The sequence below is a fragment of the Vicugna pacos genome, chromosome 15 (genome assembly GCF_048564905.1).
Source record: "Vicugna pacos chromosome 15, VicPac4, whole genome shotgun sequence".
In the NCBI taxonomy this organism is placed as follows: Eukaryota; Metazoa; Chordata; class Mammalia; order Artiodactyla; family Camelidae; genus Vicugna; species Vicugna pacos.
Genome location: NC_133001.1, coordinates 47,843,269 through 47,859,362, shown reverse-complemented (window position 1 = coordinate 47,859,362; position 16,094 = coordinate 47,843,269). Strand labels below are relative to the sequence as shown.

Sequence of the window (16,094 nt, the reverse complement as noted above, 5' to 3'; positions counted from 1 at the left end):
CTTGGAGCTCTGTGTTTGGACCCTCTTGGATTCTTCCTCGTGTCCTGCCTCCCATGGCTGACTTTAATCTGTATCCTTTTGATGCAGTAAAACCTAACTTGAGTATGAAAGGTTTTGGTGAGTTCTGTGAGTCCTTCAAGCAATTTTTGAAACCAAAGGTGGTCTTGGGAACTTCCAGACTACTGGTGTCAGAGGTGACCATGGTCTTGTGGACTGTTCTCAAACTCTGCAGTGGCTAACTTTCACAACATCCACCAGCAACAGCCCCTGGAGAGAAAGGAATTTGAGTGTCTTAGTTACTACTTAGCTACTACCCAAAAGGCAGCTGATTTTCTTTCCCTAGCCTCCAGCACTCCTTTCTTATCTTATTTCCATCCAATTCTTCTATCAACTTTTTTTTTTTTTTAAATCTACTTCTCTGCCCTCTTCCTTCTCTTCGTGCTGGGAAGGAATGTTGGAGAATCGCCTTTTGAATCTTGGAGGGCCTCTTCTCTAGAGATTTTTCTGAAGAAGATGGTCTTACATTTTCTGAGGACTGATGCCCAGTGGGCTTTAGTGTAGCAAGGGGAGGAGGCAGGATGACACCCCAGGAACAAAGCCCTTTGCGCCTGCCAGGAGTTTTGTTGATTACACATGTACTTGAGATCCAAGGAGCCCATGTGGCTGGCTTGAGCTAGGCCAGTCTATTCAAGAGACTGCAAGTACCTTTCTGACCACTTTAGGTGCCAGCATTTTTACCCCAAATGCCACTGAGTCTGATGGATCCATACTAGTAAGGATTCTGTAACATAACATTTGAAAAAACATAAATGAAAATCAATAAAAAAGTGATATACCATATTCTGAAATGAGTATTATCCATAAATCAATAAAATTGTGTTAAATCAAATATATGCTTCTCTCTCTCTAACCCTATCTCTTCTTTATTTCTCTGAACTAAAGAAACTCTTAGCCAGATAAAAATGGCTAACGTGTAAGGAAAGCTTACTGCATGTCATATACTATTCTGGCTACTTCGAATGGGCTATGTGATTTAATCCTTAGCGCATCCCTGTGTGGAGGGTATTGTAATCAGTCGACAGATGAATAGGATGAGGTTCAGAGACCTTGTGTGAGGTGACACAACCATGAGGGACTAGACCTGGGATCTGAACACAGGCAGTTCCATTCTGGACCCTGTACTCTTAACCACCTGCTCCCTTCCTGCCAGGGGAACAAGTTCTGTCCTGAACTATTTGACCCTTTTCTTTGATCACCCTGGTTCTTTAGAGTAGGGCTCATGCAGTTTTAATTGGAATCCTGATAGAAAAGGGATTGTGTTGCTTGGCTGATATAACTGTTGCGGAGATCTCTTAGGCTTCTGATGTGCCATTACTCAGCAGTCAGACTCTCGGCACAGAGCACTCATCCTGCTGTTACTCTACACATGTGTTGCTATGGAATTGGGCAACAGGGATGTCTGCTAAAACCCCTCTTTCCTTGACCTTTCCTGAGCTGCATCAGCAAATAACTCCTGCAACCTGCCCGTCCTGAGGCCTGGTTGAAGAGGGGCTGGTAGATCATAAAGGGCTGGTCCCTTCTACGTGTCATGTCTTGGCTCTCTGGCCCCTGGCTCAGACTCCCTCAGGCACTGTAATCATTAACTCTCGCAGGAAGCCCACGAGCCTGATAGGTATTGGAGCATCTGCTTCTGCCCAGTTAGATACAGTGACTGTTGAAGTCCTGAGATGGAGGGAAGTCAGCAAGGAGATGGCGGTGAGGGGGTGGCCGGGCAGGAGCCGGGTGGTGGGGGGCTGCGGCTGAGGAGGGACATGGGCCTGTGGAGCGCTGTGTCCCTGATTGCTGGCTGTATGATCGGCTCTGGCATCTTCATGTCTCCACAGGGGGTCTTGGTCTACATGGGCAGCCCCGGGGCCAGTCTTGTGGTCTGGGCACTCTGTGGCCTTCTGGCCACCCTGGGTGCCCTGTGCTATGCTGAACTGGGGACCCTGGTTCCCGAGTCTGGAGGGGAATATGCCTACATCCTACGAACCTTTGGGTCTTTACCAGCCTTCCTGGTCATCTACACGTTTGTGCTGGTGGGCAGACCAGCTGCCATCGCTGCCATCTCTCTGAGCTTTGCCGCGTATGTCACGGTCCCCCTTTACCCGGGCTGCTCCTCACTGCCCCAGGCTGTGCTCAAGGGTGTGGCTTCCACCTGCATCCTGCTGCTGATGCTGGTCAACTACTGGAGCTCGAGGATGGCTACCATGCTGATGAACGTGTGCACGATCACCAAGGTGCTCTCCTTGCTGGTCATCGTGGGTGGTGGCGCCGTGGTGCTGGGCCAGGGCCGTGGCCGCATGCAAGCCCTTCTATTCGCCTTCCACAACACATCGCAGCAGGCCGGGCACATCGGCATGGCCTTCTACCAGGGCCTGTGGTCCTTTGATGGCTGGAACAGCCTCAACTGTGTGATGGAGGAACTCAAGAATCCAAATGTGAGTCCATGATACTGCTTTAGGGGGTGAAATCTCTGAACAGCACCAGTTCCAATGATTGTTATTTGAGCTAAGACCCTGAGAAATTGGCTGATGACAGGGCTCCCTTCCTGTACTCATGGGACTTAAATGCCAGCCCACTATCTATCCTGATAAGTTTATGTAATTATATGAATAATAACTTCTCAAGTAAGCAGAGGACTTTACAGTGTCATACCTATGGTCTCATTTTGTTGCCCTGGGAGGTAGGCATTGTCATCCCATTTTTCATGTGGAAAAACCAAGGTTCATAAAGGGGAAGTGACTTGGAGATCATACCACTAGTAAGAGGCCATGCTTGACGACACTCAGCTTGCTTTCTCCTGGACTGCTCTCTCTGGAACACTGTGGTAGATGCAACTTAATTCACACTTGCCAAAGTGTGGGAGCCACTACAAGACATGGCATCATGGTTTGGGACAGAAGAACGGGCCAGTCTTGCCTGGCTCAACCCACCTGTGAACCTGGGGCTGGCTAGTCATTGCCCTTGGAGGTGGGGATGGATCTGCAGGGCTCCCTGGGAGGCATATGAAACGTGCAGACTCTACAGTTACTATGGACTCTTTGCTATCAATCTATTTGCCTACGATGCTATTTGTTTTCTTCTGCCCCTGCAGGAGTTTTAAATTCTCATAGAATGAAAACTGCAAGTGTTTTTCTCTTTGTCTCAGGGCTGGCTTAAGGGTCATTACCTCTCTCAGCGTCTCAGCAAAGGCTCCCTGGAGCGGGGTTTGGGAGAAGTTGGGAGGAGAGGAGGAGCTTGGAGACTAAAGTTTAAGAGCAGAGAGAGACGGGAGTCCTGGTACCTGGTTTTTATTCTTGCGTGTAATTCCTTATGCCTCAATTCTTTGCCTATAAAAATGGGCTGGCCTGCCTACTTCACAGGGCTTTGGGGTACCAAACGGTATAATCACCTGTGGGGGATGGCTCGGGCTCCAAGTGCTATCAACAGCTGTACAGTTGCAATGTTAGGTGAATGATAAGGTGCACTCAGGTTGGCTCTGGGGTGGAGTAGGGGTTGCAGAGCTCACCTAGGTGATGGAGGCTAGGCTCCTTTCTCTCTGCCCTCAGGCCCTGGGCTCAGAGCTGTCCAGGGAAAAAGTAAGGGGCCCAAAGATGAGCACCCATGCTCTAGAGCAGGGATCGGCCAACTTTTCCTACAGAGGATCAGAGACTTGATATTTTAGGCTTTGAAGGCCACACGGTCTCTGTCATGGCTACTCAACTCAGTTGCAGCATGATAACAGCCATAAGTAAACAAATGAGTGGGGCTGTATCTGGATAAGTTTTATTTACAAAAACAAATTGGCTGGATTTGGTCCACAGGCCATAGTTTGCTGTATATTGAACATTTTGGACAAATGTGGATTTTAAAGCAAAAACAAAACCACTCCTCTGAAGGCTAGCATTTAAAATTCTGCCTCTACCTCTGCCCTCTGAAGCACATGGTAGGTGTATCTTTGTTTGTTCCACACTCTTTTTTCAAGAAACTACAGAGCCTCTGCCAAATTCGGGCCAGCCTTATGCCTATATGCCCTGGGATTTGAGTGGAGAGTTAAGGTACTTGAGAATGAAACCAGGAAATCTCACTGTTCTTATGGTGTCTTGGCCAGAAACCTGTTTGGGGCACAACTCATGCCTCTGTAGCTGTCACAGCTCATTAGCTGGCAGGTGGGCTGTCCAAGCTGAGGCAAGTTCAGTGGCACACAAGGCTTCTTCCCTCTGACTTGGCGTGGGCTGGGTCATGCAGACTGCAGTGATGAGGAATTTGTTACTATGATTGGGGCAATTTTCTTTGCCTTCAGATTCCCAGATTTTGGACCTGGAAGGGACCTGAGAGAACCCATCTCACACGAGAATCCATTGCTGTCCTATTTGCGTCACTATCACAACTTTGCTACGTGACCTGCTAGGTTGGGTGACCAACCATCCTGGTGGCCCAGGACTGAGGGATTCCCAGGGATGTTGGACTTTTAGTGTTTAGAGCTGGAAAGACCCAGGCAAACTGGGATGAATTGATCACCATTCCTGGCCTTTGCCCTTGGAGTACAGGACAAAACGAGACAGGACAGAGGCTTGGATAGAGTAAAGCAGGTGTGCTTGCTGGGGCACTGCTCCCACTTGCTGCTGGAGCTCAGAAAAGGGAGCTCCCATGAGGCAGAGTAGTCAGGGCGGCTTCCTGGAAGAGGAGGGCTGGGGCTGAACCTCAAAGGACTGATGTTTTTGGCAGAATAGCCATGTAGAAGCAGTAGGAACCTGAACCAGACAGAACAGGGCATGTTTGTGTCTCAAGAAAAAAATAAGGGAGAGGGGGTGTTTGAGGACAGACGTAGCACCCAGGCTGATCACAAGGACTGGAAGCGGGCCCTGAGATTACTTCTCCATCCTCAATGCCCCCTACCCTCCCCTGCAGATCCACCTTCAAATTTTTCTGTGGGCAGAACTCAGCCCTGGCAGAAAGCTCTAGAAACTGCTTTTTATATAATATTGGAGAACAGAAGATACGCTTCTCAGGGGCAGATGCTTAAATGGGGGAGGGTCCTATCTAGTTGGTAGGGGAGGTCTGCCTGGGACTGTGGTGCAGCCCCACAGGGACCGCTCTGTGCTACGTTGAAAGCGCGCTCCCTGCATCTTGGTAAGGTAGGACCTCTTCTCTGTTTTGTTTCATGTTACGTTGTAAGTGTCAGGAACAGCAGTGCCATGCTCTGGGGTAACTGTTGGTACTTAGGGGAGAGGCTCTGATTTCATCAGTGCTTGCCAACCCTTACCAAGGTAAGCCAATGGCATCTAGCTGTCCAGGAGACCCAGGAGTGCTGTGGACACGCTTCTTTTACTTTAAGGTATGTTCTTACTTTGAAGTCTAAAGATGTCTACCCACGGCTTGCCTGAGCCTGGGGAGTGTTGGGTAAAGTTCCAGAGGGAGGCCCCTTCCCTCTGTTTGCTCTTGGCTCCAGAATGATGTCCAGACGTAGGGGTGCAGAGTAGGAGGGTGTATTCTACACTCTGATTTCACCCAGTTTTCATCCATTCCTCAATTTTTAAATTTAACTTAATTTAATTTTTGTTTTTGTTTTAATTTTTTAATTGAAGTATAGTCAGTTTACAATGTTGTGTCAATTTCTGGTGTACAGTGTAATGTTTCAGTCATGGATATACATACATATATTCATTTTCATACTCTTTTTCATTATAGGTTATTACAAGATATTGAATATAGTTCCCTGTGCTATACAGTAGAAATCTGTTGTTTATCTATTTTATATACAGTAGGTAGTATCTATGCATCTCAACCTCCCAATTTATCACTCCTCAATTTTTATTGAATGCCTGCTCAATACATTTTTGGGGGGTGACCAGTGGTTGGCTGGGTGCTGAGGCTCCAACAGTGCAAACCAGTCCAAGTACCCACAGTCCCTGTGTCCAAGCCCTTCCTTTCCCTTCCTGTCTGCTGATCCTTACACCCTGCAGAGAGGCAGAGCAGTGGGGAAGCCCCATTTCACAGATCCCCAGTGATCCCCAGTGATCTCCAATGATCCCCAGTTCCCCCAGTGATCCCCAGTTTCCACTTGAGGAGACTGAGGATCAGAAGAGAATCCCTGGTGTAATGGCCTGTGTCCCAGGGACACAGAAACTAGGCAGGGTTGGCGTGGTGGGTCCTGGAATATTAGCTGGAGCTATCAGCTGACTTTGGAGAGCTGTAACTTTCCTGTCTCTTCTCCTCGCCTGTGCTCTTGTGGTTGCCCCTGGTGGGCACGCCTCCCTATTCCACCAGCCTGATTCGCCTCCATTCTTCAAGGAGAACGCAGCATAAGGCCCTGCTCATTCCGGAGGCTCTGCCGGTGTCTCCTCTCCCCTCTCCACCCTGTCAGCCCTCTGAACCTCCACTGCTCTGACTGTCAGTGCCCTTCACGGCCTCCCAGCGCATCTGCCCCTTGGTGTGTCTGTGCCGTGAGACTCGGAGCTCATGGAGGAGGTTGCACAGGGCCTGAGTGGCCCCTGGCTTGGCACATGCCCTGTGGCCAGGATAAGCTCGGTGCTGCACTGCTGAGCTTGTTCTGGGGGCCTGGAAAGGACCTCACTTGCTAACATGTGGCCTTTTCTCCCTGACTCTGCAGCAGAACTTGGTGTGGGCGCTGATGATTGCCATCCCCCTTGTTACTGGCTTGTACATCCTGGTCAACATCAGTTACCTGCTAGTGTTGTCGCCCCGCGAGATCCTTTCCTCTGATGCTATGGCCGTGAGCTGGGGGTGAGTGAGTCATGTGACGTGTTCACGGCCCTAGGGAAGGCTGGTGCCCCATGAGTGTTTCAACCTGCCCCTGGGTCTGGCTTGCTCCATTTCTGAGTGGGCTCCTGAGTCCGTCTTCCAGGTTGTTGCCAAGAGATCCTGCCCTTGATCCCTCTGTTGTCCTAGGAACCAGGTTCTGGGGGCCTGGGCCTGGCTGGTGCCCTTGGCTGTCGCACTCTCCACGTTCGGCTCTGCCAACGGGACGTTCTTCAGCGGAAGCCGTGTGTGCTATGTGGCTGCGAGAGAGGGCCACATGGTGAGATGGGGTCTGGGCTGGGCAAGGGGGGTGCTGGAGGGACTTCTCCGGCCGGAGGCTTAGCATTCAGAGCAAACCAGGACTTGCCCTAAAGACACAGCCCTCTCCTGAGAGTGGGACTCAAGCATCTCATACCTCCCCATTTAAACGCCAGCCCCTTTACATCCAGGTTCTGGGAGATCACCCTAATGGGTCACACTGAGGAGGCTGGAGGTGATGAGAACGTTTGCGCACGCCGGTGGTGTGGGGGCAGCGGGAAGGAACCACAGGAGCAGAGCCAGTGTGTACTCTGGGCCCTCCCCCGGGGCCACTCTGTCAGCTTTTGCTGCAAGAACGCTGAGTGGTAGACAACCCCCAACCTCGGTGGCTTACGGCAGCAAACATTTCATGTTGCTCATGCATCGGTGGGTCAGCCATGGCTCTGCCCCAGGCTGGGGCTCCTGTTTGGATCTTCTCAGTCTGACTGTGAGTCTGTGCGTATCTCAGGGACCCAGGCCAAAGCGGCTCCTGGGGCATGCTTTTGCCAGACCAGGTGGCAGGAGTTCAAGAGACCCAGCCAGACCACTACACATATTTAGATCTGCTGGGTTGCTCCTGCTCACACTTCGCTGGCAAGTCCAGCATCAGTGGATGGAAGCTGTATTTCTCCCACAGAAGTGGGGAGAGGGGGACTGGGTGTTTGCTGAATGATAACACTGTGCACAGTAACGCAATATCCCTCTGCATGCTCCACCCATACCTGCCCCGGCCTCTTCCCCAACTTCCTCTGTCTCCATCGCCCCCCTGCAAATCCCTCTTCCTGTCTTGGGAATGAGCAATAAAAAGCTGAAAGATTCGGCCAGGCATCTGCTACAACCCTCCACACTCTCTTAACCCCACATCCTAAGCTTTTGGGTCTTGGCTGGCCTGGAGGGATGGGTCCCCAACCTGCACTCTGAGCCTAGTCACCCCCGGTGAGTCATGGTGGCCTACATCTGGAAGCCATGGGAACTGGGGACTGTTAGGCTGGGTACACTAGTGTCCAGAGTTTGGCAAGGGAAGAGGGTGGGAGCTTCTGGGGACAGATACCCACTTCAATCCCCCCTGGGGGCTGCCTGACAGCTGGCTTTGCTTCCCAGCCCCGACTTCTGTCTATGGTTCATGTGCACCGCCTCACACCAGCTCCAGCCCTGCTGTTCACCACCATGGTGGCTTTGGTCCTGGTCATCCTGGGAAGCTTCAGCCCCATCGTGAACTTCTTGAGGCAAGTGAGGCTGCCCTCCCAGGCTGAGTATCTCATGGCCCCTATGTGTACCCACTTACCATGTGCACACTTCTAGAAGTCCCCAGTGTGTGCACACTCACACATATGCACATACATATAATCACATATGCACACACATTTCTAGAAGCTCCTATGAATGTACACACACACACACACACACATACACACTTCTGGAAGCCCAGGCTCAGGGATCCTGCACATGCACACCGGTTTCAGCCATTCTCTCTCAGTTGTTGTTCCAGAATTAAATGTGGTTTCCTCCTCTCTTGTCCTGTTTCCAAAAATTCAGTGAGACAATTTCTCACCACAGAGAGAGACAAATTAAAGGTTTGTGTTGTCTTTGTCAGTTTTTTCTTTTTTCATGTCCCTTTACTCTGTCCCTAAGATGACGTGAAAGGATATATTCAGGCTTTACTCACACCTCTTGTAGCCCTGGGCTTGGTGTAGTTTTTCCCTTGTAGTCTGGTCTGCATTCTCGATCTGACCCCACAGAACCCAATTGAGGGTGGACCCACAACCAAGCTGTGTGGGCACAATCAGTGACTGCATCAAAGGGCGGAGATGTTGTAACCCTCTTTATCACCTTCTCTGGGGCAGAAATGATGGGCTGTTGTGACATCCATGACAATTGTCATTTTATAACCTCATTCAACGGGCAGATCCTTAACAGGCAGGCATAATGTCTGGGGCAGAGAGGGTGCTTAGAATGATTTTTCAAGCATCACATGTTCTCCTGCTTTGTTGTCTTAAGTGTAGTTAGTCTTCTGGAATAGGATGTACAGCGCTCCATGTGCCTTTCTTCAGAACATTACGTAACAGACATGGTTTTTCTTTTTATTTTTTTCCCATGAGAAAGAATGAAATCAATACACGGTGTGAATAAAATCAAATCCAGGGTGTCTCTAGGGGATTTAGCCTGAGACAGGGATCCTGACTGAGAATGTCCCGGTACAGAATGAGAATTCTGGGATGATTCCGCTCAGCCAGGACCCAATATCTCCTGGTCTTGACCAACTCAAGAGACGACCTGGTCTGAACCTTGCCTCTAAGGTCACATGGAGTTTTCATCAGACCTACATCAGCCCTTAGGGGAGGCAGAGGCCAGGGGTTTGTCTGGGTGCCCAGTGGTGCACTCATGTCACAGCTCTCAAGTTGGGGGTGGGGTGGGGCGGGTCTGCTATGAGTGTGCTGGTCTCTGAGGAGAGCTCAGCCTTCCTTGAGATTCTACCAGCCTCTTTCTTTGAGGAACACAGATTCTCCTCCTCCCCTTTGAAAATTGTCCAGCCAGGGGCCGTCAGAGAAGGCCTGATCTGGTGCCACGTGGGTGAGAGGCTTGTACATGTGCCACTTTGTATCTGAAGACAGAGGCAGGAACGGGCCACTGTGCACCGCCCCTGTGCATCCTTGTCCCCAGCAGCCCAGCCTTGCCTTCTTTCCTTAGTCTGCACAGGTAAGGGGAGCTGGGGGTGGTTGAAAGACCCTGGACGAGGGTGCAGCTTGGCCCCGGGTTGCAACTATAGGCCAGCCACTCTTGCCCTCCCACCTGTGGCCGAGCCTGGCAGTAAGCAGCTAGTGTCTGCCTTTCAGCTTCCTTTCCTGGCTCACCTACGGAACCACCATTAGCTGTCTCCTGTACTTGCGGATGAAGAAGAAGAGTCTTCCCCGACCTTACAAGGTAGACTTTGGGATACATACGAGGCGTGTACAACTCAAGGCTGTGGCATGAGGCGGATCATTGGACCACAGCCTCATTCAGGGCCCAGAGGAAGAATGTAAGGGGTGACCACTGTCGTATTTGGGAGATAATTTCTGTATGTCCCGGGGGGGAGGGACAGCGGAATCACAAGGCGTCTACTCTGCTTGCTGGGGCCTCATTTCTCCTCTGGAGGAACCTGAGGGAGAGCAACAGGAGATGAATGAAGAGAGGACATATGCACACAGCGGGAGTCATGTAACACAGAGTGGATCAGGCTGGGTCCCAAAGCCTCTGCTCCTTGGAGGGCCCCCTGTGGCCCAGCAGGTGTCTCCCCTTGCCTGGTAAGGTATCACAGCAGGGACCGGAAGAGAGGAGCTGGTGGCAGGTGGAAGTGACAGGAAGGCAAGCAGGAGGGACAGAGCCCAGGGGTCATATACCACCTCCTATGACCCTCTTCATCATCCAGGTCTCTGTGTCCACGGCAGGTCCCCACCATCATCCCTGCCATCATGCTCCCTGCCTCCCTCTACCTGGTGCTAGCACCCATCATTGACCAACCTCAGACAGATTTCCTGTACGTCCTCCTGTTCCTGCTCAGTGGCTTCCTGGTCTATTTCCTGTTTGTCTACTTCCGGTGCCAACCCAAGTGTTTACAAGTGGCTACCCTGCATCTCCAGCTGCTCCTGGAAGTTGTTCCAACCACTAAAAATGCTGACTGAAGGACTGAACAGGTCCACACTGCCCTCTTTGCTGTAGACACCTCTGTCCCCACACAAGTGGCCTTGCCAACTTCTCTGGATTGACTATGCATAATTATACTAAGTTTCTAAATTGCTATGACACAGCTATTGCCAAGTTTGGGGTTATCTGCCCAGGACAGCATCTTCTTTAGGAACTGTTCCTTCAACACAGGTGGATCTCATAGCCACACTTGTATTACATGACTGCCTCCCTGGGTCACATCTATGTCATATTCCAGGTGGGCATCTTAACAAATGTTTTCTTCTTTTGGAATTTTGGGATTAGAATTCTGATGGTTGCTTGAGCTGAGGAATTGTAAATCTTGGGATCTCTGTGGGCCATCTTCCATCATGTGAGCAGAGAAGTAGAGAAAGCCACCACGGAGAGAAGAACGAAGAAGATACACAGTGAGGTGGTGCTGAGAAATTGTGTGGTCATCAGGAGTTGGGGGGAAAGCCTGAGAGGGCAGTAGCCTTAATCCTTGGCTGTTTTTCAGTTCTGGACTTTTATTTCTGTGGTCTAACTGCCATCTGACTGTCCTTCCTGCTTTGTGATTGTCTGGGGCAACCTGATACCTTATAATAAATTTCCAGTTTGGGCTAAAGTGGGTTTGAACACGTCCTTATTTCTTGCAACTAGAAAAGCTTTGGTCTGACAAAACTTGTTTGGGAAGACGTGATCCTTTAGTTAATGTTTAAAGCTGCCAACTTGCTTGAACAGGGAAAGAAACAAGAGACATATCCCTGGGAAGGAGGGGTTTTGTGGCTTTGGGTAAAAGGGAGGACAGTCAAATTTCTTAAAGAAAGGAAGAAAAGTTAGAGCAGATCCCAGAAGGCTCATGCGGTTACAGAACTAAAGAGCGTCAAGGGGGCAGAGATATCTGGCTGCCCAGGTAGGAAAGAGGGACAGGAAGAAATGACTGTTGCATCTAAGTGCGTGGGGAGAGGTGACTCCAAGAGGAGCGGCAGAGAGCGCTGCATCTCTTCTCCTGAAACTGGACCTAGGATGCCCGCCCAGGGCTTTGCTCTCTCAGCTTTCCGATATGGAAACGGCTGCGATAAATACAGAGCACTTCCCATGGGCTTCCTTTTGCTCTACCATCTCGGAAATACATGCCCTTAGGAAACATCTTTTTTATAGACTAAAGTTTATATTTGTATACTTATGCTTTTAATTTTTTTTAAACTGAAGTATAGTCAGCTTACAATGTTGTGTTAATTTCTGGTATACAGCATAATGTTTCAATTATTCATATACATACATATATTCATTTTCATATTCTTTTTCATTATAGGTTACTAGAAGACACTGAATATAATTTTCTCTACTATACAGTATAAATTTGTTTATCTATTTTATATATAGTAGTTAGTGTCTGCAAATCTTGAATTCCCAGTTTACCCCTTCCCACCCCCTTCCCCTCACCCACCCCCGGTAATCGTTAAGATTGTTTTCTGTGTCTGTGAGTCAGTCTGTTTTGTAAATAAGTTCATTTGTGTTGATATGCTTTTAACTTTAAAATAAAAAATACTATGCAATTTTTAAATGTGGAAAATTATGTGATATTATATACATTTTTTAAGAGGTCAGAATTTTATTGCTTTAGTCCAAAGTCTTCTTTGGGTCCTTCAGAAAAAAAGTCAGAAACAAAGCTATCTTAAAACTGTAACATGGTGGGGAGGGCATAGCTCAGTGGTAGACTGTGTGCTTAGCATGCACGAGGTCCTGGGTTCAATCCCCAGTACCTCCGCTAAAATAAATAAATAAAAACCTAATTATCCACTCCCTGTAAAATAAAAATAAATGAATAAAACCCACAACTTAGCAGTAAAAAAAAGGTGAATTTCTGAATATAAGAGTAAACAGCATCTTTAGAGCTAGTGTCCCGTTAGAGGTGCTCTGATTGGTATGTCACCAATGCCAGGTGATCCGGTCAGAGACAAAAGGCAGAGAAGTACTTAGATGGTGAGACAAGAACCAGGTAGGAAGATAGCCACTTGGCAGAGAAGGAAGAGCCCGGCCTCAGCCTCCCTTCTCACTGGGCGCAGGCGTGTCCCGGGCCCTCCCACAGGCCCCGGGGATCGGGGATCTTGTGAGGCACAGGCCCTGTGAGGCCGGGTGAACCCAAGTTACTGCCTTTGTCCGCTGACCCTGCTCCAGGAGCCCCAGCTCTGTCTGCGAGTCATTGATCCTGGCGCCACTCCTGACTGTTAATCATCGCAGCCCAGAGAGGGGCCTCTTGAGTGGGAACCTCAGACAGGGAGGGATTCCACCCCATCTCTATGGGCAACCGGGCAGTTGTACAGTCTCCATCAGCTGTTTCAAGCGCAGTGCTGGGAACGTGCCCCGGCCCGCCTGCTCTGGGGGTGTGGTGGGGCCCGACTGGGCGGCCCAGGAAGTCCATGGGGCCAAGTGAGGCTGTGAGGGCAGTTTGGCTCAGATAATAGGGGGCCCCGAGTGAGGCATCGGGGCTTGAGTTAACCTGCAGCTTTGGGGAGGAGAGTGGTGCTTTGGAAGATGAATCTAGCTCCTTGGGCTGTAAGGAATGAGGAAGAGAGTGACTATAGAGGGGACCTGGGGTAGAGGGTGGCAGTGTTTATGAGAGGCACGAAGGACCTGGGACACACAGCAAGGAGGACCAGCCTGGTCTTCCTGGTTGCAGGTGAGGAGGAGAAGACGTCAGCTAGGACTCAGGGTTCGCGCCTGTGTGCCTTGGTGGACGTGTTATCATTCATAGAAATAGGGAAGAGGGGAGGAGAGGTTTGGAGAAGAGGGAGGTGTTTTATTTTGTTCAGTTTGAAATGCTGCAGGAGGTTCCTGTGAGGAAAGTTAGGGGGTTTGTGGATCTGGAGCTCAAAAACCAAGTCAAGGCTAGAGATACATGTTCAGAAATAAAGGTAGGAATTGAAGCCATGAGCATGAATGAGAGTAGTGAAGACAGAAGTTTTTGATGCCACAAATAAGCTGTTTGAAGCAATGACCAACCTCATAGAAATCTACTGGGTTTGTTCTAAAAGTGTTCCCCACCATTCATCACTTATACACATGTGCACACTTCCTGCATGTGAGTCACAATACTCATGTCCCTACGCTGAAGAACAAGAGTGCATTGCACAGAGAAGTTCTTAAAGAATCTTTGCCTTAATATTGGGGGAGGGGCTTGATCCATGTCAGTCAGGGTACTCAGAGGATAGCCAGCTCCCTTGTTGTTTAAGGGTGCATTTGCCACCCCTTGTCCTTAGAGAAGCCCCCGCTCCTAACCTGCCACACTGAGTCCTGGCCCTGGGTCGGTCCTTAGGGATGTCATTGGAAGGCAGCAAGGATGTCTGGATGCCTTGGCACCATAGCTCACCTGCCTGCTGGGCCCCACCTCCCAGGGCCTGGAGTCTTATTTCTGACCTGCCTCAGGGATGACTCCTGCCCCGAGCTGCCCTTTTCTGGTACCAAGTGCTGGTGCTGGCCATGAGGGACGTCTGCACACCTGACCTTGCTGTTGTCCCCTGAGACCCTGTCCTTCTCACTACCTTGGAGCCATGGAGGACGCAGAGATGCTGACACCCAATAAAGCAGCCATGAGACTGCCAGCAAACTGAGCATCTGGGGCTGCGGCGTCCACTCACCCAGGACCTCACCCACTCCTGGACTCCTGGACACCTCGACAGCCTGAGGGGAAGCTCTTCCTCTTGCCAAGCCAGGTTTGGAGTTCTCTCTCTGGTCCAGGCCCTAGCACAGGGAGGGGACTGGGTATAGGGGCCTCCTCTGGCCTGGGAGCTAGAAAACCAGAGGCACTTCTGGGAGGGAAGCTTGGTGATCCAGCTTGGGGTTGCCAAACACAAGCACCAGTGACTCGAATCCTGGTTTAGAATCTTGTAACCCTGGTAACAAGATTCGTGAGCCTGTGGCTGGAGGGAACTTCCTGTTTACTGATGGTGTCAAGGCTGGTCTGAGAGGGACAGCCTTCTGTGGTTAACTTGAGCCATGACGTCCGCTACCCTTCCCTCCGGCTGACTCATTATCCCCATCCCCCCACTACCTCCACCCCCAGCCCTGGTCCAGGTTTGGAGGCTGGGCCCCCTCCAACCCAGGGGAAGGGTCTGCTCCCCTCTGGTGGCCTGGGCCAGAAGCAGTCTTCACGCCCTGTCTGGACAGCCCACCTGATGCCTTCTCACACCCCTGTGACTTTGGTGGTACCCCACTTCACAAAGAAAGAAACTGGGGTTCCAAATTTAGCAAAAAGTAAACTACAATAGAAAAGAAAATGTCTTGTGAAATTTGAACTTCAGATAAACAACAATACTTTTTAGTGTAAGTATGTGCTGTGCTTTATCTGTGAACCCTAAAAGGAGCTCAAGCCCAGGCAGGTGGAGCAGCCTGTGTGGGCCCTGTAACTGGCAGTGCACGGTTCCTGCCACTCGGCCAAGGCCTCTCCACATCCCCCGGCCTGCAAGCAGGTCCAGCTTGGTCACCACTGCGACTCCTGCCCTGGGGTCAAAGGTGTGCCCCTCTAGGTTGTTAGGATGCTGCTAGAAGTGGGGATAACGGTCTGACCCCACTACAGAAGGAGGCAGACATTCTGCAGCGGTGGTTTCAGAACCTTGTCATGGACCTGCAGCGTCTGCAGCTGTGATGGTCAGTTTTCCGTGTCAGCTTGACTGTGCCATGGGGTACCCAGACATTTGGTCAAATATTCTTCTGGGTGTGTCTGTAAGGCTGTTTCTGGATGAGATGAACATTTGAATTCTTAGGCTGAATAAAGTGGATGGTCCTCCCGATGTGGGTGGGCCTCATCTAGTCAGTTGAAGGCCCGAATAGAACAAAAAGGCTGACCCTCCTGCAAATGAGAGTGAACTCCTCCTGCCTGACTGTTTTTGAGCTGGGATGCCCATTTTTTCTGCCTTTGGATTCAAACTGAAATATTGGCTTCTCCTGGGTATCAAGCTTGCTGGCCTTCAGACTGGAATTACATCATCTTTCTCCTAGGTCTCCAGCTTGCTGACTGCAGGTCTTAGGACTTCTCAGCCTTCATAGTCACGTGAGCCAACTCTCTCTCTCTCTCTCTCTCTCTCTATATATATATATATATATTTTTTTTTTCCCCATTTACACCCTCAGCAGACTGGAGGGTGTCACATTAGTGATGGTGATCTCCTTCACTCAGTCTACTGATGCAGGTGCTAGTCTCCTTTGGGAATACCTTCACACACACGCACCCAGAAATGTTTTACCAGCTGTCCGGACATCCCTTAGCCCAGGCAGGTTGACACACGAAACTAACCATCACAGGCACCTACTATCCTGCTTTACTGTTCTCTGCTCCACTTGCCCTGTTT

General features: G+C 50.2%; 1 protein-coding gene across 1 annotated transcript; it reads left to right on the top strand.

The window, feature by feature from the left end:
* The first annotated feature begins 1,727 nt into the window (after nt 1-1,727).
* LOC102545410 (b(0,+)-type amino acid transporter 1-like) lies at nt 1,728-10,742 on the top strand. The gene is made up of 6 exons (XM_006197286.4): nt 1,728-2,480; nt 6,635-6,768; nt 6,934-7,063; nt 8,182-8,306; nt 9,915-10,002; nt 10,509-10,742. The coding sequence occupies exons 1-6, from the start codon at nt 1,728-1,730 to the stop codon at nt 10,740-10,742; spliced, it is 1,464 nt and encodes a 487-aa protein (XP_006197348.2).
* Nucleotides 10,743-16,094: the final 5,352 nt, after the last annotated feature.